At 38.4% G+C, this 21,407-nt stretch overlaps 1 protein-coding gene across 1 annotated transcript in view; it reads right to left on the reverse strand.

Annotated features, from left to right (window-relative positions):
- Positions 1–21,407, reverse strand: part of SFMBT1 (Scm like with four mbt domains 1) — a 106,869-nt gene that overhangs the window by 1,035 nt on the left and 84,427 nt on the right. Inside the window, exons 11-20 of the mRNA XM_087825028.1 lie at positions 17,442–17,568; positions 13,609–13,722; positions 11,341–11,383; positions 9,764–9,828; positions 7,499–7,638; positions 6,574–6,683; positions 5,866–6,041; positions 1,900–2,078; positions 1,473–1,718; positions 471–599 (exon numbers count right to left, since the gene is read on the reverse strand). Coding sequence (XP_087681154.1) covers positions 471–599; positions 1,473–1,718; positions 1,900–2,078; positions 5,866–6,041; positions 6,574–6,683; positions 7,499–7,638; positions 9,764–9,828; positions 11,341–11,383; positions 13,609–13,722; positions 17,442–17,568 — 1,329 coding nt within the window. The remainder of the gene's footprint in view (positions 1–470; positions 600–1,472; positions 1,719–1,899; positions 2,079–5,865; positions 6,042–6,573; positions 6,684–7,498; positions 7,639–9,763; positions 9,829–11,340; positions 11,384–13,608; positions 13,723–17,441; positions 17,569–21,407) is intronic.

A 21,407-nucleotide genomic window follows, 5' to 3' on the forward strand; every position in this document is an offset into this window, starting at 1 on the left:
TAACATTTATAAAAGCCTGATAAGTACTTCAAAGATGTTCAGTCTTGAATATCCCCAGTTATCAAAACGAATTTATTTCAATATTTATTTAAGGCCACAGATAATTGTTTCAGAAAACTTGCCTTAAAATTGATCACAATTCAGAGCCTAATATATTACACATGTTATTGTTATTTTGGAAAACGGGGACAATAAGCATGGCAGACTTAATTTTAAGCCATTTAATTGAGGAATGGAAACAAATTCTTAGGAAAACTGGGAACACAAAGATAATCTGCCTCAACTACGGGGGAAGTCAGATGAACAACTTTTTGACATATTTGTGCTCCTAAAACAGGGGCTAAAATAACTTTTTCTTTTGCACAGAAATATTTTTCCTAATACTTGTAAATAAATTGCTATTATACCACCCATAGTTCTTTGCTAAAGAAACACATTACCAAAAAGGAAAGGTGCTGGTGGTTACCTACCTGGTCTAGGAATATTCTTGCTAATGGTGCACAGTCGGTTGATCTGATGAACCGCACCACATCTGCCACACTCCACTTCAGGGGGTTACTGTCGAGGTGAAGCCTTTCAGCAACTTCAATCCTTATTTCCTTCATTCCCACAACAAAATCAAATGAAGTGGTGTAAGAGCTATTATATTCTAAAAAAGTCTCTACTTAAATTCATTATCCCGCAAGGCAGGAATTAAAGTGGTTTTACAACATGATTTTTCCCCCAGCAAAGTCAGCAAAGGCCCATATATACTAGGTACTCAGGAAATGTCGGTCTTTTATAACAAGAAATGTCAATGGGGAAAAATTTTATCTCAAAGTTTCAGCAGAAATCATTTGGACAGTTTAACAGAGAAAAACAGTCTTTAAGTCTCCCATTTGCTCCTCGGTCTATTTCAACTCTCTCTCTGGTAGGTGCTAAAGTGAATGGGATGATATTTACAATGAGAGAAGGATCAGCTAAATTATCAGGAGAAAGAGTTTATGGCTTCTGTTCACAGAACATACTGAAAAAGCAACCCAGTTTTAAAACACTAACTTAACTGCAATTCTTTAATTATATAGTATATATGTTATCTAATATGTATATGTTAAATATATTAAACAAGATGGCTTAACTGAAATCAAAAGGATAATTTATTTCTATAAAACTGTTATATTTCTATAAAAGCCATACATATTATGAAAAACATTAAAAAGGAAGTTTTCCCTAAACTAAATGACAGGCTACAAATAAGCTAGCAATAAAACATCTTTTTACTTAAGAGAAGCAGCCACTGAGTCATTCCTCCTGACAAATAATCTCCAAATAATCCTTGAAACACAAGTAACTCACTGAATTTAGAATCATTTAGAAGTTCAACTGAAGCCTGTATTGAAATGAGTAGAATGCCAACACTGTTGACAATTATATTCTAGAAAGAAATTCGAGGGAGAAAGAGAAAGAAGACAGTGTACTTTAAAAACGGGCACCTTTGGCGAAGGCGGCTTATTCTCATCATCAGAAAATGAAAACGTGCGAAGCTCTCTTTTTCTCCTTTGTCTGTCTGGAGGCAGTGATGTGGATATCTCACTTTGGGTGGGAGAAGAGGAACATGACTTTTTCTCTGACATTTCTGATTCTTCCTGTAGCTCGTCCTGCTGCTCGGAAGTACTGCCCTCGCTTAGAGAGTCGTCATCTCCTTCATCTGGGTCATCCTCATCCTCACCCCCACTTCCCTAGAGGAAAAGGGGAGAAGGCTCATTGAAATTCAGGACAAACTAGCTCTGGGGCCACACCACCATCTTCTACTGGCCAGAGATCTGAATTAGAAAGACCTGCAGGTATTCTTTCTGTGTCTCTGTTGTAAAGCAGTGACCTCTTGGCTTTTAGATGTTACAGGTATATCAGATCTCATACCTGAGGAGAGCCGGCCGGGGTGTTATCAACAGATGCAGAGGAGCGTTTCTTCTTATGAACAAAAACATTTTTCCGCCTCTTTCTCCGCTTACTGGCCTTTTTCAGGGCACACGCTAAGTTACTGTGCCCACCAGGCGGCCTCCCAATTCTTTTAGTTTTCTTCTTTCCATAATAATGTGCTAAATGTGAATGACGAAGAAAAATGAAGTAGTTCATTATGTTTGTGCACCTCAAATCACAAGAGATTCTATTAGCACAGCATGAAACAGGTACACTGTATTTGGCTCAAGTTTAAATTTCATAGAGTGTAATAATCTTAACTGTACAGCTCTTAAATGTACAGTTTGATTAGTACTAACAAATCCCTAAACCTGAATAATCCTTCCCCCATCAAAACACAGAACATCAACCTAGAAAGTTCCCAGGGTCCCTTTCTAGTCAGTCCCCCTCACCAGAGGCAACCATTATCCTGATTTTCATCACTGTAGGTTAGCTAGCTTGTCTCATCTCTGGAACCACTCAGTAGGTACTTTTTTGTGCAAGGCTTCTTTCATTCAGCATAGAATGTTTTTAAGGTTCATCTTTGCTGTCATGTGTATGAGTAGTTGATGCTTCCTACTGGTGAATAGCAATCCATTGTATGAATATACCAGTTTATTCTCCTGTTGGTGAGTACTTGGGCTATCTCCAGGTTTTGGTTATTACTAAGTTGTAATGACCATTCTGTACACAGCTTTTAGTGGGCATGTTTTTATTTTCCTTGGATAAATACCTAGGAATGGAATTGCTGGATCATATGACAGATGTATGATTAACTTCTGAAGAAACTGCCAAACAGTTTTCTAAAAGGATTGTATAATTTTATACTCTCATCAGCAACGTATGAGAGATATAGATGCTCTACACCTTTGTCAGCATATGGGATTGTCAGTCTTTCTCATTTTAGCCAATCTGGTGGATATGCAGTAATTTCTCATTATAGTTTAAATTTGCATTTCCCTGATGACTAATGATACGGAATATGTTTTCATGTATTATTGGCCATCTGCATATGCTTTTCTGTGATATGTCCATCCAGGTCTTTTATTCATTTTTTGTTTCTTTCATTTTTATTGAAATATAATTCACATAGCATAAAATTCATTATTTTAAAGTGCACATACTCAGTGGTTTGGGCACATTCCCTATGCTATGCAACCATCACCATTATCTAATTCCAGAACATTTTGTTTCTCTTTTTTAAAAAAAGTGAGGTAACAGTCACATAACACACAATTAACCATTTAAAAACAAACAGGGGCAAAAGTAGGTTTACAGTTGTTCGTATGGGAAATAGTACAATGACTAATAAATAAGAATAAACTGCTTTGCATACTCACAATCGTAAACCTACTTTTGCCCCACCACGTACAACTCAGTGGTATTCTGTGTATTCTCAATATTGTACAGCTACCACCTTTCTCTAATCGCAAAACTCCTCTTCATATTGAATCGTGGCAGTTTTTAATATATTCTGAAGAGCTCTCTGTTAGAGATATATATATATATAAAAAATATTTTCTCTAAGACTGCAGCTTGTCTTTTCCTTTTTACAAATAGTATCATGAACAAAAGTGTTTAATTTTGATGATGTCTAACTTACTAATTTTCCCCTTTATGTCAGTGTATTATGCTCTTCTCTAAGAAATCCTTGCCTACCCCAAGATCTGAGGATATCCTCCCTGTTTTCTTCCAGAAGCTTTATAGTTTTAGCTTTTATACTAAGTCTATGACATAACAAGTTACTTTTCATATTTAGTGAGGTAGGAGCCAAGGAGTTTTGCTTCTGTTTTTGCAATTTGGATATCTAATTGTACCAGTTCCATTTGCTGACTTTTCTTTCCCCATTAAATTTGTCATCTTTGTTGAAAATCATTTAACCGTATATGTCTGGCTCCATTTCTGGACCCTCTATTTGCTCCCATCATTCTACCTGACCATTTTTTCATCAACACCCCACTCTTCATTACTATAGTTTTATGGTAAAACTTGAAGTCACACAAAGTCCTCCAACTTTATTCTTCTTTTTTCAGGATTGTTTTGGCTATTCTAGATCCTTTGCATTCTCATATAAATCTTAGAATATAGATAATTCTAAAATTGAAACATATATTTTAGCTCTGTTATATATTAAAGTAATATCAATATGTAATGTAATTTTTGCAACAAAAAAAGAATTCTAAAGGATATAAATCCATTTAACATCACTAAACTGACTGGGGAAAATTATAAAGGTTCCTAACATCTAGGCTAATTTCAACTGTATCACTGTGAAAATAAATTCAGACAAAAAGCATTATAAAATTCATATATCTTCCAAAGGCTCAAAGTGGTATAGTTACATACTCACTTACATGAATAGCATATTTCACTTACCTACTAATAACTGCATTTTTTGGGCAATTTGTTAAACTAAGTGCTGAATCTGACAAAATAAGCTAAGACAATCTCTGCCCTTAAGAAATTTACAACCCAATAAATACAAATAGAAATTAGAAGGTTACTCATATATGGTTTGTCATTCAAATACCGATTAGAAAATTCATCATGCTAAATGTGGACCTTAGAGCAGCAGCAGCAGCACCTGGGAGTTTATTAGAAATGCAGATGTTGGGTCCTAGATACCCACAAACCTGATGAATCAGAACCTCCATTTAACAAGATCCTCAGGTAATTTGCATGCATGATAAAGTTTAAGAGGCACAGAATTAGAGATCTCTAAAGGCAATCTTCAAATTTAACAAGGTAAAATCCTGCTCTGTATTACTTCTCCCAGGTGATATCAAGGGCTTGTATGATTTAAGGAAAGGCAGGAACTGAATTTTGTGGTTGGATAACAGTGCCTTGAAAAAGTTCCAAACTGGAAATTTCATCCTGCATCACTTGCTTTTTTGTTGCAGTTTCACAAGAGAGATGATAAACAATGAAAAGAAACAGGGGTCATTACAACAATTCAGAGTGAGGTACGCAACTACCTCCCTCCTACTATTTACGTCTCTCGAACACTGTGGCTTCTTTGCTGCTCCTCACAGACACTAAGCATGCTCGGGCCTCGGCCTGAACTCTTGCTGCCCCTACCCAGAACATTCTCACCCCAAGTCTGTGCAGCTGGCTCCCTGGCTTCCTTCAGGTTGTTTCCTTTCCTGTCAGGAAGGCTCCTTCCTCAGCCTCCTATTTCGCTCATCTTGCTTCATTCTTATCCACAGTAGTTACCTCCCTATATTTGTTCATTTGTTTTTTATCCGTCTTCCACATTAAAATGTAAACTCTGCCCTGGCTGGTTTGGCTCAGTGGTTAGAGCATCGGCTTGTGGACCGAAGGGTCCCAGGTCCGATTCCAGCCAAGGGCACGTACCTTGGTTGCGGGCTCGATCCCTGGCCCCGGTCGGGGCACATGCGGGAGGCAACCAATCAATGTGTCTCTCTCACATCAATGTCTCTCTCCCTCCTCCTTCCACGCTCTCTGAAAAGCAATGGAAAAAATATCCTCGGGTGAGGATTAAAAAAAATAAACTCAATGAGGACAGAAAACGTTTCTCTTTACTTTTGTATCCCAGTGCTAGAACAGGCAGCACAAAGCAGTCCTAATGAAGACCTGCAGATTGTATGAATGATTTACATATCCTACTACATGCAGTAACTAATTCATATACATGCTATATATAAAAGTTGGCAAAATCTGGCCTGTTTGGTATAGCTCTCAAGCTAAAAATGGTAAGTGTGTGTTTTTTAAATGTGAAAATAAAACAAACCCCCAAAAATGCAACAGAGATCATATGACCCACAGCCTAATATATTTATTATCTGGCCCTTCACAGAATAAGTTTGTATACCTCTGCTATGTATGATTATCTGCAAAATAAAAACTTTCCAGGATATAAGGTATGGTCAGCTGCTACAGTTAACAAATCTGAAAAACATGACTCACTATATTTTGTCTTTGTAAGTACAGAGCAGTTCTCAGAACACTTATCCAAAACCATCCGTGGACCGAACAGATTGGGACAGCACTCCAGCTTGATACAGGTTTGCCGGCAGAATTCAGTCACCCGATCTGCAGTTTTCACTATCTCAACAGTAGCCCGATAACTCTTTCCTTTGTATCTGCCATTGGAAGACATCAGACACCAAGTTTACTGGGCTAGTGATTATCCAGAGAAAGGTCAAGTATATTAATATTTGCTTGTTAGAATATTTTTGCTTATTAGAATATTCTATGTTTTCTATATTTTGAGGACTCTGAAAATAATATGGAGTTTATGTATTTTGTACTTAAATCAAATTTATAATCTATTAAGCTATGACAACTAAAAGCTGAGTTACTTAAATTAGCAAAATAAGGCTCCTGCTTTCTGTCCCTAAGTTTAAGGTTTTCAAATAGTAACTTCTACACTAACTACTAAAAGAAAAGTGACTCTCACTAAGTCTTTCTTTACCCTCAGGCAGTGATCCTCAGAGTATGGTCTGTGGCCCAATAAAACCTGACAACTGTCACATGTCCATGACAAGTGCAAGACAGAAAATAAATGTTTGTGAACTCTCACAGTAATTTGAAAAAATAATTCTATGCCTCTTAAATCTAATTCTGTGACCTGCTAAGGATGAATATTCATAAAGGGTGGAGGAGCCTACTCACTTGGCTTTGAGGACTTCCCCACATCCATGCCACACAGAGTCTTTGTCTAGCTGCAGCTCCCGAAGCACACGGCTGGGCTTATAAGCTGCATTGATAAGTAAAGTGAGGACCTGTGCTCCATTTTTAAAGCAGAAATATGGGTTGGGAAAGAGAAAAGCAGACCATTAGAACCTTGCCATCCCTCATCATGTCATTTGTGAGATTAATTCTAGTCATATTAGTTAACAAATGTTAACAAAATAATTATACTGAAGATATGACAGTTGATCAAAGTTGTGAATAAGAAAGTAACCAGACCCTCTTAAATATTCAAAACATTATGGATGGAAAGAAATAGAACCATGAATTTAAAATTACTCTAGCATATGCTTCCCAATCCATTCCCAGTAATGGTCAACTCAGAAAACTGTATTAGTTCAGGACACTTTGTAGACGGCTGAGCCTTCATGTGGGGGAAGCAGCCTGGCCCAGAAGTTCCAGCTTCCCCAGACCCTGCACCTTGCCACCCTAGGTGAACAGTTCAGAACTCCTAACATGTGTTACCTGCACTGCAGCACCCTGGCTGGGAAGCTCTGCAAGTCCAGCAGGTGCGTAGCTTTATCATGGTCCTGATTAATGCCAGTCTCTCAGTCACAGACTGACTATTCTCACATTGACTCTTGTACAGTTCCCATGTCATCTCTGACCGAAGACCTTTCTACACTGACAGAGGTGAGCCTGCTACGTGAAGAACTGCTTACGTGAATGTTCCCTGGGAGCAAAAATAATTTCATGCCAAGTTCACCGTCCAACACGGAAAAGTTAATCACTTATGATAAAACCTAGAGTTGTCACATTTGTGACATGCAGATAGATCCTTGTATGAATAAGTTTAAGGAACTGCTGTAAAATTTCCAAGTTCTTTTACTCTAGGCCAGAACCTTACCTCTCTGAGGACCAGAACACAGTTCCCAGGTCCTACACATTGAGGCAGCTCAGCTATTCTTCCTTTGTTAAGATATGGCCCTGAGAAGCAACGGTGGTTGAAGTATATCTTTGGACAGCAGTATTTTCCATTAATCATAACTGGGAAATGAAAAGAAACAAATATTTAGAATAGTCATTTTATAACCCCTATTTCCAAAGTTGGGTTACTGCGGGAAAAACAAGCACCTCCACCATTATATAAAGTTAGAAATTACATATTTTGAAACTTAACATGTTATATGAGTGTGACCTTGAAATACTTACAACAACTCTATTACAGAGCTTATCACTGCTGAAATCAGACAACATTCTGAATTACGTGCAGATTAACTCCTGGGTTAATGTGACATTGTTCCAGAGCCTTATGCTTCTATCAATAAAGGAAGTGGAAGATTTACTTGCAGAACCCATGATGAGTCCTGACAAGCAACTATTCAATAATCAACTCTGGAATATTTCTAGGGAGTGATGGTGAATACTATCCAGAACCACAGTTTGTCCCCTTAAAACCACTAAACTACTATGATGTGGGTGTCCTCCCATTTCTGGGATTTCTCAGAGGGCTGAAAGTACACTGTGAACACATCTCTAATTCTTCAAGTACTGTGGGGTATAACTGGACCTAGCGACTCCCTCATTCAACTATCTTTATGTATGAATACTGTACTTCAATATAGTATTTTAAAAATCCCCTCATAGTTGTTGGCAATTCAGCTACTGAATGTAAAAAATTCAAAGATACTAGAACATCATTTTCATATCAAGCAGAGAGAAGCTCTTCTGATGGATACTGTTAGCCAACATTGAGGAAAGAAGATATGTGTACACTGCCCACTGTTGGCAGGACCCTGAAGTACATAATGGTCACCCTAAAAATGCAGTCTTAGCACAGGGGTCACATGTTGGCACCTACTTCTCCATTTGAACTCCACCACCCAGATGCCCCTTTTCAGGATAAAGCACTTATGCTTCCTGCTGCTGGGAATGTTGGCAGTTTATAGTTCTCAATTGTAAGGCTATCCTGAAATTACCCTCACTCAGCCTAGGACTGCCCTCTCTAGGAGAGACCCACCCTCCCCAAGACCCACCCTTTGTGAGGTGGAGAGGGAGCAGCAGTCTATTTCCAGCAACTGCCTCAATTAGGGACGACTCTGAGTGGTCATATCAGTGCCAAGGCTCCCTGTGAGACTGGAAAAAACTTCTGAATTGCAGCTCAACTTTTCCCTCTGCCTGGTCCTGCTTCTTTTACTCCTCCAAGGAGCCGTTCCCAAAAGCAATCCCCAATAAAACTCCCGTACGTAAATATCAGTCTCAGACTTGTTTTCCAAGGTAACCTGACCTCTCACAAAACCCAAACGTGACTGTGGTCATGTGGGAGATATTAATGCCTTAGTTTTGTAGTTTCCGTAGCCATTAGAATGGCCAGTAATACATCAAAAATAAGGAGTTACGCAGCCCTGATCCTCTATGTATAAATGATATAATGAAAAGGCAATGGGTAGAAGAGACAAAAAATGCAGGTCTTGAACTTGAGAAAGATTTGAATTCCATTCCTGATCCTTCTACTCATAAACTGTATGATCTCTCTAAGCTTTGGTTTCTTTACTTTTCTAGGCATTTACTAAATACCATCCAGATACCTAACCTGTGCTAGAAGACACACAGCCAAGATATTAAGTGTAATACAACCAGCAAAGGGGTAGTCAAGAGTAGTTCCAGGGAAAGACTGCTGGACAAAAGATTTGGCCTCCCAGAAAAGAGCCTTGTTTCATTTATCAGGCATTGTCTCTGGGATAGTCTGTTTTTCCAGTGCTTTGTTTTTTAAATTGTGAAATATATATATACAAACTGTGTATATCATAATAAGAGTTTAAAAGAGAATAAACAGTCACCTCTCAACCACCCCACTGAAGAAAGAGCACTGCCCAGAAAGCCTTAGTTTCTTTATCTAAACTCAGGGATAATAATACTGACCTCCGGAGCCCTTGGCACCCAATAAGTGATCAGTAAAGAAAAACTACAATTATTATAAAAGGACAGAGATGTTGGCCTAAAGATCATTATTAATAAGTATATCTTAGACAATTATAACTCTTTAAAATCACAATTAAGAGACCTCTCTATGAAGTATATTGTATTAATCAAGTGTGTTGTTTATTTTTAGATATAGTCCATTAAAATAAACTAAAGGTCCTCTTTTCCCCAAGGCTACATGCACTTCTACCTGAGTCTGTGGAGTTCAGCTCCTGACTCTTCAGGCCGTCATGGACAGTCCGCGAGGATGGTATCCTGAGTCAAGAAAACACAACAAAATAGTAAGATAATCCTTAAAGTCAGGAAAGTATGAGGGTTAGTTTCCTTCAAATCTAAGAAGAAAGCAAAGTTGGCAGATTGCAAAATCTATAACAGAAGGTGCTTCCTTGATCTTACTTTTTTAAAAATGGCAACTGTTTTTAAAACTGTGTACACAGCCTAAGGAACCAGCAGTCTATAGACATGTGATACTGCATGTTCAAACAAACCTCCTTTCATTCATGTGAGCGACAATTACAGAATTCCTTCAGTGATTCTAAAAACACAAGTAAACTATTCGTTTCTTTTAATCGTCAAAGAACAGAAACATTTTTAATATAGGGTCTATCTTTTCCCATCAGTTTAAAAATTAGAGACATATTATTAAAAAAGAGAATTACTGTATTTGCAGCAATCACTGAAAAAGGCTAATTTATCTTTTTAAAATACTTCCTAACTAAAACTTTGGATCAGTCTTGACAACTAAATCAAGGAAAAACCCAAGGCCAGATTTTGTCACTGCTGTCTCATGTCACTACCTGGAATGGAATTCTGTGGCCTTCCTACTTCTACTGTCAGTTTAATTACTCACATAGCCACAAAAAGCAGATATAAATTAGAATCTGCAACAACCAAAATTGTGTCCCTTTAAAATACATGTTGAAATTCTAATCCTCAATATGGCTGTATTTGGAACTAGGGCTTTTAGGAGGTAAATAAGGGTCAGGCTTTAATCTAATAGGATTGGTGGCCTTATAAGAAGAGGAAGAAAGATCCCTCTCCATTCTTCCCATGTGAGGACACAGTGAGAAGATAGCAGTTTGCCAGCTAGGAAAAGAGCCCTGACCAGGAACCAAATCAGGCTGGCACCTTGATCTCAGACTCCCCAGACTGCAGAACTGAGAGAAATCAATCTGTTGTTTAAGCGACCCGATCTATGGCATTTTGTTATGGCAGCCTAAGCAAATTAATACAAAACTGAAAACCCAATGTTTAAAAACACACACATATACACAGGAACCCTTGTATTTTTAAGGCAACACTAATTAGCTGCTTCTCAAAAGCTGTGAAGGAAGATGTGCTACAAAGATTCTCCCGATAGGACACAAAGGGACTCCTTTCATGTGCCTCTTAGTTTAGACTTGTCTTCTAGCTCAAGCATTTTTTCACTGTGACAAATAATATCCTAATTCACAATTTTTGCTCTTCCTTAACAAATCTCAGCATTGAGACTCTATTTTCTCTCATATTCAAATGCCTTCCAGCTCTAAAAGCCAAAGAAAACTCAATTTGGGGAACATCTTGAGAGTGGATTTTACCCTTCTGTATATAATGTCATTTAGGAAATGTATAAACTGTAAAGAGAAGTACATAAACTACCAAAAGCGGAATTAAAGGATTATGCTTCCACCTGAGAAAATAACATGTGAGGAGATACACTCTTATTTTTTTCTTAGATATTCTAACTTTCAAATATCAACTGTTCAAACCTACTATCATATTACTTACTGTTTTTCAGGCTGAACCACTGCAATTTTCCTCTGTTTGTGTACTGTAACAAGAAAACAATAACGTGTATTGTCAAGAAAAATTAAAAGACAGAGAAGCTATATATGTATTAATATAACATTAGCATATTTGAAACCTGGTGATATATATATATACACACATATATATATATATATATATATTTTATATATCTAGACTGAAGCACATTTTCTAGGTCTTTCAACAAAGATCAAAAATAATATTTTTAAGGCTCCCGGTGTCAATCAACTCTCATGAATATTTTCTAAGCAGGGATAGATATTCAAAAGAAAAACTGATTTTCACAAGGATGCCAACAGATGCAGTAGGGAAAGTAGTCTTTTCAACAAATGGTGCTAGGAAAACTGAGTATCCATAATGAAGTTGGACTTTTACCTTACACCACATACAAAAAGTCACTCAAAATGGATCAAGACCTAAACTTTAGAGGTAAAACTTTAAAACTCTTAGAAGTAAACATAGGGGGAAATATCCATGACACTAGATTTGGCAATGATTTCTTGGTTATGACAACAGAAGCACAGGCAACAAAAGAAAAAACAAATTGCACTATATCAAAATGAAAAAGTTTTATACATCAAAGGACACTATCAAGAAAGGTAAAGGCAACCCACAGAATGGGAGAAAATATTTGCAAAATCATGTATCTGATAAGGGATACCTAGAATACATAACAAAATCCTACAACTCAACAACAACAAACAATTAAAAATGGGCAAATGAATTGAACAAACATTTCTCCAAAGAAGATATACTAATGGCTAACAAGCACACAAAAAGATGCTCCATATAACTAGTCATTAAGGAAATGCAAGTGGAGACCACAGTTAAGATACCACCCCACACCCACCAGGATGGCTATTATAAAAACCAAACAAAAAACCCCAGAAAATAAATGTTGGGGAGAATATGGAAAGAAAGGAACCCTCACACATTGCTGGTGGGGATGTAAATGGTGCAGCTGCTTTGGAAACCAGTCTGGCAGTGTTAAACAGGGTGATACACTCAAATAAAATGAAAACCTGAGTCCACATAAAAATCTGTACACAAATGTTCATCAGTGGCATTATTCATAATAGCTAAGGAATGAAAACAATACAAATGTCTATCAGCTGGTGCATGGATAAACAAAATTTGGTAGAGCTGTAACAAAGGAATGTTATTCAGAAATATAAACAAACGAAGTACTGATATATACTAAAACATGAATAAACTCTGAAAACAGTATGCCAAGTAAAAGCAGCCAGTCACAAAAGACCACATAGTGCATGATTCTATTTATAGGAACTGTTCAGAGCAGGCAAATCTATAGAGATGGAAATTGGATTAGTAGCAGCCTAAGGCTGCAGGGCAGGACTGCTAAAGAGCGTGGTTTTCTTTTGAGATGATTAAATGTTCTCAGATTGTGGTGACAGTGGCATAACTGTGACTATACTAAAAACCACTGAATTGTATACAGTAAGTCCTCACTTAACACCTTCAATAGGTTCTGCCACTTGAAGCGAAATGACATATTACAAAACCAATTTTACCATAGGCTAATTAACAAAAGTTAAGTTCCTATGGCACCTCATCAACGTTATAACAAATGACGTTGAACAAAACACGTTATTTGAGGACCTCCTGTACTTTAAAAGAACAAAATTTATGTTCTGTTATATAAATGATATCTCAATAAAGCTGTTTTAAGGGTGGGGGTGAATTACTTTTAACATCAGGTTACAGAAATAGTCTGGCTTCCATCTTGCTCAACCTCTCTTGTTCTCTCACTTGGCTGATGGAGGCCAACTGCCACACTGTGAGCTCCCCTATAGAGGCCCATGTGGCAAGAAATTGAGGGGAGCCTCCAACCAACAGCCAGCAAGGAACTGAGGCCCTCAGTCCAACAGTCCACTAGGAAATGTATCCTTGTCAACAATCCTCTGGGTAGACATGGGGAAAACCCTCCCCCAGTTGGGCCTTGAGATTTCTAGAACCCTGGCTGACACCTTGATGGCAGCCTTGTGAGAGACGAACCCAGGGGACCCAGCTAAGGTGTGCCCAGATTCCTGACCCACAGAAACTGTAAGATAATAAATGTTTGTTGCAATAAATAATTCCCTATGCAGGAACAGATAACCAGAACATCATTTTGTTTTTCTCTGAAATGTCCAGATTCATCCTAATTGGTAGCAGCCACACAACAGATTATTTAACCACCAACCCTCCGACCTAGAAAAAGACAGGTACCTCGAGCTCGATGAGGAGTGCTGAGGGGATGGCCATTGGTTTCACACCAGCCCAACGGGAATATATCCATGGATTCCACACTCACGATGCATTCAGGTATAGGCTTCTTAGAACCTGTTTAGATTTTTAAAATTTTTGAACCATTAAATACCCTTCTTCATAAACTACTTTCTAGACAATCAATGTTCTACTGCTGCAATAATACAGACACAAAGTCTCTTAAACAAGTTCTTTTTACACAGAAGTCATACTTTTTCATGTGTGGCAAACATTAAGAGAAAAAAAGTTAATTGTTTCTCATGCATAGCTGTATAAAGACCAAAATGGGGGGAGTGAATATACAGGGTGACCCTTCGTTAGGGAACAGGAAATAAGCAACTGAAACTACCAGCAGTATCATTCAGATGGTTGACAAATATCAGTCAACTCCATGAAATAACTGGAAAACAAAGACAAAAGGGACAGTTCTACTCAATGAGAATATCAGTTGTGGCACTTGGGAACAAGCCAGAAGGTAGATCAGTGAATTCAAATTAGGAAGTGATATAGGCAAGTTGCTCAGCAGGGTTAAAAAATAAAGTCTATATTCAATACTCTCCTTGATATCTGTATCAAATGCCAATTCTACAAACTGGAAACAGAAGGTACTAGGTCTATTTGGCAGCCAAGTAAAAACGGAATCTAGGCCACATACAGTAACTACAGCGCTGAGTACTCACCCTGTGTTTCTGTCCACAAACATGTCCAACTAATGATTATTACTTTTAGCATAATACAGTGGTACCTCAGTTCTCGGACACCTCCATTAACGAACATTTCGGTTTACAAAAGCTGTAAACCCAGAAGGAAATGCTTCAGTTTCGAACATGCCTCGGAAGTCAAACATGCCACACAGCTTCTGCTGAGGGCAAGATCCTGAGGCCTAGCTGCTGGCTGTTGAACCCTGAGCACCCGCACAACACAGAGGTGATATTTGGGCTTATTTGGTGACTGTGTGCAATCAATCTGTGCTCATCTCAGGAGCACGCTTGCAACCAATTTGTTTTTGTGACCGTATGCAATCAATCTGTGTTCATGTCATCTCAAGAGCCCTCTGCCAATCACCCTTTGCTGTGAGAAATGGATAAAAGCTACAAAGCTAAGAGAATCATTAACAGAACAACAATGGAAGTGAAGAAGGAAATTATTTCCAAACATGAAAGTGGTGTCCGTGTATGTGATTTGGCAACACAGTTTGGTATGGCCAAATCTACAATTTGTACCATCTTAAAAAACGAAGAAGCCATTAAAGGAGCCAATGTTGCAAGAGGTGTTAAAACACAAGACAAAGAACACAGATGACTGAAGAAGGGGAAAAATTGCTTTTCATATGGATAAATGAAAAACGGTTGGCTGGCAAAAGCATTTCTGAGAGCATGATTTGTGAAAAAGCTTTACATTTGCATGCTGACCTCATCAAAAACACCCTTGGAACAAGTGCTGAGAGTGATATTTTCAAGGCAAGTAGAGGGTGGTTTGAAAAGTTTAAGAGAAGTGGCATACGCAGTATGGTGAGACACGGTGAAGCTGCCAGTGCCAAGAAAGACAACACCGACCAACTTGTTTTGGAATTTAAAGATTATGTAAGAGGCAGAGAGTCTCCTTCCCCAACAAGTTTTCAACTGTGATGAGACAGGCCTCTTCTGGAAGAAAATGCCAAAGAGGACCTACATAACAAAAGAGGAGAAATCACTGCCAGGACACAAACCCATGAAAGACAGGCTGACCCTTTTATTTCGTGGGAATGCGAGTGGGGATTTTAAGTTGAAGCCTTTGCTAGTCTACCATTCTGAGAACCTCAGGGTATTTAAGAAAAACAATGTCATAAAAAGCAAATTGCATGTGATATGGAGGGCAAACAGCAAAGCTTGGGTAACCAGGCAATTTTTTATTGAGTAGTATCATGAAGTGTATGGGCCAAGTGTAAAAAAAAATGCCTCCAAGACAAAAATCTTCCAATGAAGTGCCTGCTTGTTATGGATAATGCTCCAGCTCACCCTCCAGGCTGGGAGAATGAGTTGATGGGAGAGTTCAGTTTTATCGATGTAAAATTTTTGCCCCGCAACACAACTCCACTCATCCAGCCCATGGACCAGCAGGTCATATCTAATTTTAAGAAGCTTTACACCAAAGCACTGTTCCAAAGGTTCTTTGAGGTGACCTCGGACACACAGCTAACCCTCAGAGAGTTCTGGGAGAATCATTTCAATATCCTACATTGCTTACAGCTCACAGACAAAGCATGGAGGGATGTGTCTCACAGAACAACGAAGTCAGCATGGAAGAAACTGTGGCCAGAAGCTGCCCCTGAACACGTATCTGAGAGTGTTGAAGAGGATGCTCCTATTGTTGATACCATGTCTCTGGGAAAGTCCACAGGCTTGGAAGTGAGTAGTGATGATGGGGAGGGGTCACTGGAGGACCACAGGACTGAACTTGTCACAGAAGAACTTCCAAACGTTCTGAAGGAGCAGCAACAGGTGGCAACTGAGGAACTAACCGTCTTCGGAGCAGGAGGAGGGAAGAGAAAGTGTTTCTAATGCACTGATCAAAGAAATGTGTGCAAAATGGGTTGAAGTGCAAATATTTGTTGAAAAATATCACCCTGATAAAGCTGCTGTAAGTCACGCCACTAATACTTGCAATGATAATGCTGTGTCTCACTTTAGACAAATTTTAAAACATCGGAAAAAGCAAATGTCAATTGAAAATCTTTTAGTGAGGAAAAGATCCAGTGAGTCTGAATCAGGTGCCAGTGGTGTAAAAAAACCAAGGGAAGGAATGGCAGGAGAGGAGTCACCTACAGTGATTATGGAAGAGGGCCACAGAACACCTCAACAACAGTCACTATTGTGATTACTGAAGGGGACCCCTCCATCCAAACCATGACTATCATCATTGCAGGTAAGAAAAATTACATTTTCATTTTTATCACCTACAGTACTGTTTTTACATTGTGTTTATTTATTATTGCTTTTACAGTACAGTACATTGTGTTTATTGCTTTCATTGTGTATCATTTTATGGATCTGTGGTATCATTAGACAGTAAAATTCATGTTAAATTGCTGTTTTAGGGGTTGATTTTAAAGGTCTGGGATGATTAATCCATTTTGCATTACTTTCTATGGGAAACTGTGCCTTGGTTTTTAAACGTTTCAGAACTCAAATGGTCTTCCGGAACCGACTACATTAGAAAACCGAGGTACCACTGTATATCTTTTTTATTTTACATATATTTTGGTTCTAATGGATGGGGACAACCAAAATAGTCTCTCTTGAATAAGCTAGTCATTAATGCACATGCCCATATATTTTGGGCAGATCAAAATATATGCTATTCGACTTATACTTTCCCCTTTAAGAAAACAGGGGACTCTGTGGCAAAGGCTTTTCATTTACATTCATTTCCTAAACTTTGAAAGCCAAGAACAAGAAAAGAAATTCTTACTTTAGAATCTTGCATTATAAAATACAAGTCTCTGAACAAGACACCCGCCCCTTTAAATAGATTTTATTGATTTCAGAGAGAAAGGAACAGAGAGGGAGAGATAAAAACATCAATGATGAGTCATTGATCGGCCTGGGATCAAGCCTGTAGCCCAGGCATGTGCCCTGGCTGGGAATCAAACCAGAATGTCCCGGATCATAGGTCAATGCTCAACTGCTGAGCCACACCAGCCAGGTTAAACAAGGGGTTTTTAGCTAATCTACTAAGTTTAACAAACGATCGTATAGGGGTGAACAGAGAAGAGCAGCCACAGGAAGGAAGGCTTCTGGGGTGCTGGCACTTACCCTCCAGCTGGAGCCACAGGTAGGAGCCTCGCACTGCAGTGACGGTGGCAACGCACACTTCCTCAGGGAGTAGGGGGTTCACCGCCTCAAGCTTCATGTTCTCCTTAAATTCGTGCTCAGAAATTGACTAGAAAATAAATGAATCCAATCCAAAACATACTAGGTGTTAATTCGTGCTATTCTGAGAAAACTTTCCAAGTAATATTTAATCCTAGAGTAATACTTCAAGGCTATAAATTAACTTTGCTTTGTTTGTTTCTTAATGAAGCAAAGGAAAAATGTCTTTCCTCTTGGTGTTACAGGCAGTCTCTGAGGTGAGATACACCTGCACTACTGCTACCTTTGTGACCTTGCTCAAGCTAGTAGCCTCTTTTTGCCTCATATGTCAGATGACATTGAGAACACATACCTCACCAGGTCAGTATGAGGTTTCCATAAAATAAAGTACCTAAGGTTCTGTGCCCTGAACCAAATGGCTCCTCACCACTGTTGGTTCACTGACCTTCCCATAAAGGGCCCATCATACAATAAACTGTTTGGTTCCTACTGCTATGTGTATCATAAAAGGCAGTCAAGGATGAATAATGCATATGAATTAGGGGAAAGCGTTATTTTAAATATGTGTTTTTCAAATTTGCAGCTTCTGGGTCAGGATAAAGAAATGAACTTCTGTATCTGATTGTTCTCTCTTCCTTCTGACAATTCACTAAAACTAAAGCAGTGTTTTTAAAGAAATAAACCTGCTGGGATAGATGAACCGAAACGGAGACAACAACAACATTCTATAAGCTAAAATTTAGAACAGGGTCTAGAACTAACTTAACAGATTAAAGAAAGGTAAATCTAAGTGGACAGCAAAGAAAGCTACAAACTGGCAGCACCAGGTAGGGGGCAACTAGAGGTGGAAAAGAAATAGGTAAAATAAAAAGACTTGTTGAAATTTAGGTCATGCCATCAGCTCCTCCACTCCACAGCTCAGTGCAACTGTCCTTTCCCCTTCCCTACCAAAGATGAAATTTAATCCTCAAGGGAGGGTAATACACAAGACCCCTGAGCAAGAGGACATAGGGACTGTTGAGGACAAACATGCAGTGCCCAAAACAGGGGTTTGCATATGGAATGTGAAAGACCCAGCCCTTGCCTCTACTTTCCTGGCAAGGGACTAGGAGAGATTTCTTGTGGTAACATGATAAGCCCAAGAAGAAACACATAAAAATATGGATTAGGGGTCCCCAACAAATGACCAGCCAGATCCCACCCTATAGGGAAGTTCAAGGTTGACAAGCCCCACCACCATCCTCAGAGCTTCCAATCAGTTTTTTCTTTTAGTCCATCATTCTTAAATATAAGCAAACAACCAAGAATTAACAGACATCTAAAGATATGAAAGCTAGAGACCAAAACACACAAAGCAAGCAATTTGGGGGGGGGGGGAAGCAAGAAGAAAACTTCCCAAAAGGCAGGAATACAGACATCCTCTTAGTGATAGGAACTATCGCATCCTTAAAACAAGAATTATATGCTATTAAAACCAAATATTCAGAATAGAAATAGTTCTGGATATCAGAACCATGATAGTAAAAATTAAAAACTCAAAAGAAGGGCCTCTCTCTCTCTAAGTGAACTTTTTTTTTAAAAAGGGTTGAAAGATAAAGTTTAGGAAATCTTCCAGCAAGCAAAGCAAAGAGACTAAGAAACAGAAAACAGGAGGAAAAAAAGCAAAGCAAAGGTCTCATCCAGAAGCCCAACATACAAAATTTTAAAATTCTAGAAAAATGGAAGGAAATTAAAGAAGAAATTCAAGAGAACCTCCCAGCACAGAGAGAGGCACAAATGTCCAGAGACAACGTGCTCAGTGAAAACCCAGCATATGAATGAAGACAAGCCACAACAAACTTGTCACTGTGAAACGTGGTGAGAGCGATTCTATAATCCTCCAGGGAGGAAGCAAAGGCAGGTCATCTACAGAAGGTCAAGAATAGGAATGGCTTTCAACTCCTCTGGAAGGTAGAGCAACACTGGAAAGTAGAAAACAACTGAGTAATGTTTTCAAACTCTCAAGTAAAGTAACTTCTGAAACTAAAATTCCACAATGAGCCAATCAATCAAATGAGTAGAATGAAGACACTGTGAAACATGCAAAGCCTATAAAAATTTACCTCCCTTGCATAACATTTCAGGAAGCTACTGAGAAACAGGCTCCATCGAAACAGGAGAGTAAACCAAAAAGAAAGGAGGCCACACAGAAAGGAGAGTCTCAATTCATCGGGTGGCACTGAAGGGCAGTTTCCAGGATTAAAACTACCCTGCAAGCCTAGAGAGCAACCCATCTAGGGAGAGAGAATGGAGGTTGCTAAGAGGGATGTCTCAAAGAAAAATATTAGAAATGTCAGATTTCCTACATCAGGGTATCAGAATGGCAATGTACATATGACAAAGAAAACACGGCTAGAGAACATATTGTATTTTAACCCCGCTACACTAAAACAACAACAACAAAACCCTTTAACTAGAAAGAAAATACACAGGTCTAGCTGAACCAAAGAGACTTCCGGGAAATGCTGCAAGGCAGCTGCATGCGTATTTGGCGCCAAACATGAGACTATGACCCAGGCACAGGGATACTGGTGCTTGTGTCCCACACAATCAAATCACTCAGGGTTCATTTACCAGGTGGATGGAGCCAAAACAACATGAGCTAATGGTGGAACTTCAGACACCTGCAGAAGTGGTTGGCTGCAAAATTTTACATTCATATTGTTTCAAAGTATCAAAGCTGTCATTCTACTAAAAAAATCACAGGGTTTATGTTAGGTATAGTTTATGCAAGAAAAGACTCAAGGGAACACTTGATGACAATCTATACTCAAGGGAAAAGATTAACAAATGAATGCATATTTATACATCTTAAATTAAAATAGATTGTTTCATCAAAAAGATGATTCCCTGATTTATCTGACTTTCAATTAACCCACTAATTATATGCCTGACAGAGTCAGATAAGGGAACTTCTACATATATTATTAATGTCTCTCCCACCTTTCAAATAAACTGTTTCATAAAGTGGGGGAATGACAGATTTTCTAATGTGATTGCCTTTGTGTAAATAGTTATGAAAGGCTACTGGAAGGTGTGGGGAAAACTAGCAATAAAGCCCAGCCTGTGTGGCTCAGTGGTTGAGCGTCATCCTATGAACCAGGAAGTCATGGGTCAATTCCTGGTCAGGGCACATGCCCAGATTGCAGGCTTGATCCCCAGTAGGGGGCGTGCAGGAGGCAGCTGATCAATGACTCATTACTGACGTTTCTATCTCTCTCCCCCTCTCCCTTCCTCTCTCTGAAATCAATAAAAACATATTTTTTAAAAAGTTCTTTAAAAACTAGCAATAAAAGAAAATTAAGCTATGAAAAACAAGGACAAATTTTAAAAGGAAACAATTATAAAACACTGCAGTGTTCAGCTGTGAATAATATCTGACTGTACATGATAATGTAAATACTTAATTCAGATTTAACCAAAAATTGTAATATAACTCTAATGGAAAGAAGAGGTGGGGGTAAGACAGAGGAGAAAGGCAATGTAAAATAGCTAAATGCTTATTTGCCATAATATAGAACCAACAGACATGTTTAAAATTAATGATTCAAAAAACAGCAGCACGTTATTTTGAAATGAGAAATATAACTATTACAATAATAGTAAGAATAGCAAGTGACTACTTGTGGGAAGGGAGGCTGTGGAAAGGGACAGGACAGAGAACTGTTGTTTTATAGTCTAAGCTTTTTATTACTGTTTGGCTTTGTAAACTGTGTGCATGGTTTTATTTTGATAAATTATTATTATTATTATTTTGAAAGTATTTTTAAATAAGTTTAGAAATTTTTCTCCACTTAATGTTTTCCATATTATTGAACCATCAAAAATCATTATAAACTAAATTTTTATTTAATATTTCAGTTAATAAAA

This window comes from Miniopterus natalensis, chromosome 15 (assembly GCF_054644295.1).
Source record: "Miniopterus natalensis isolate mMinNat1 chromosome 15, mMinNat1.hap1, whole genome shotgun sequence".
NCBI classification, from domain to species: Eukaryota; Metazoa; Chordata; class Mammalia; order Chiroptera; family Miniopteridae; genus Miniopterus; species Miniopterus natalensis.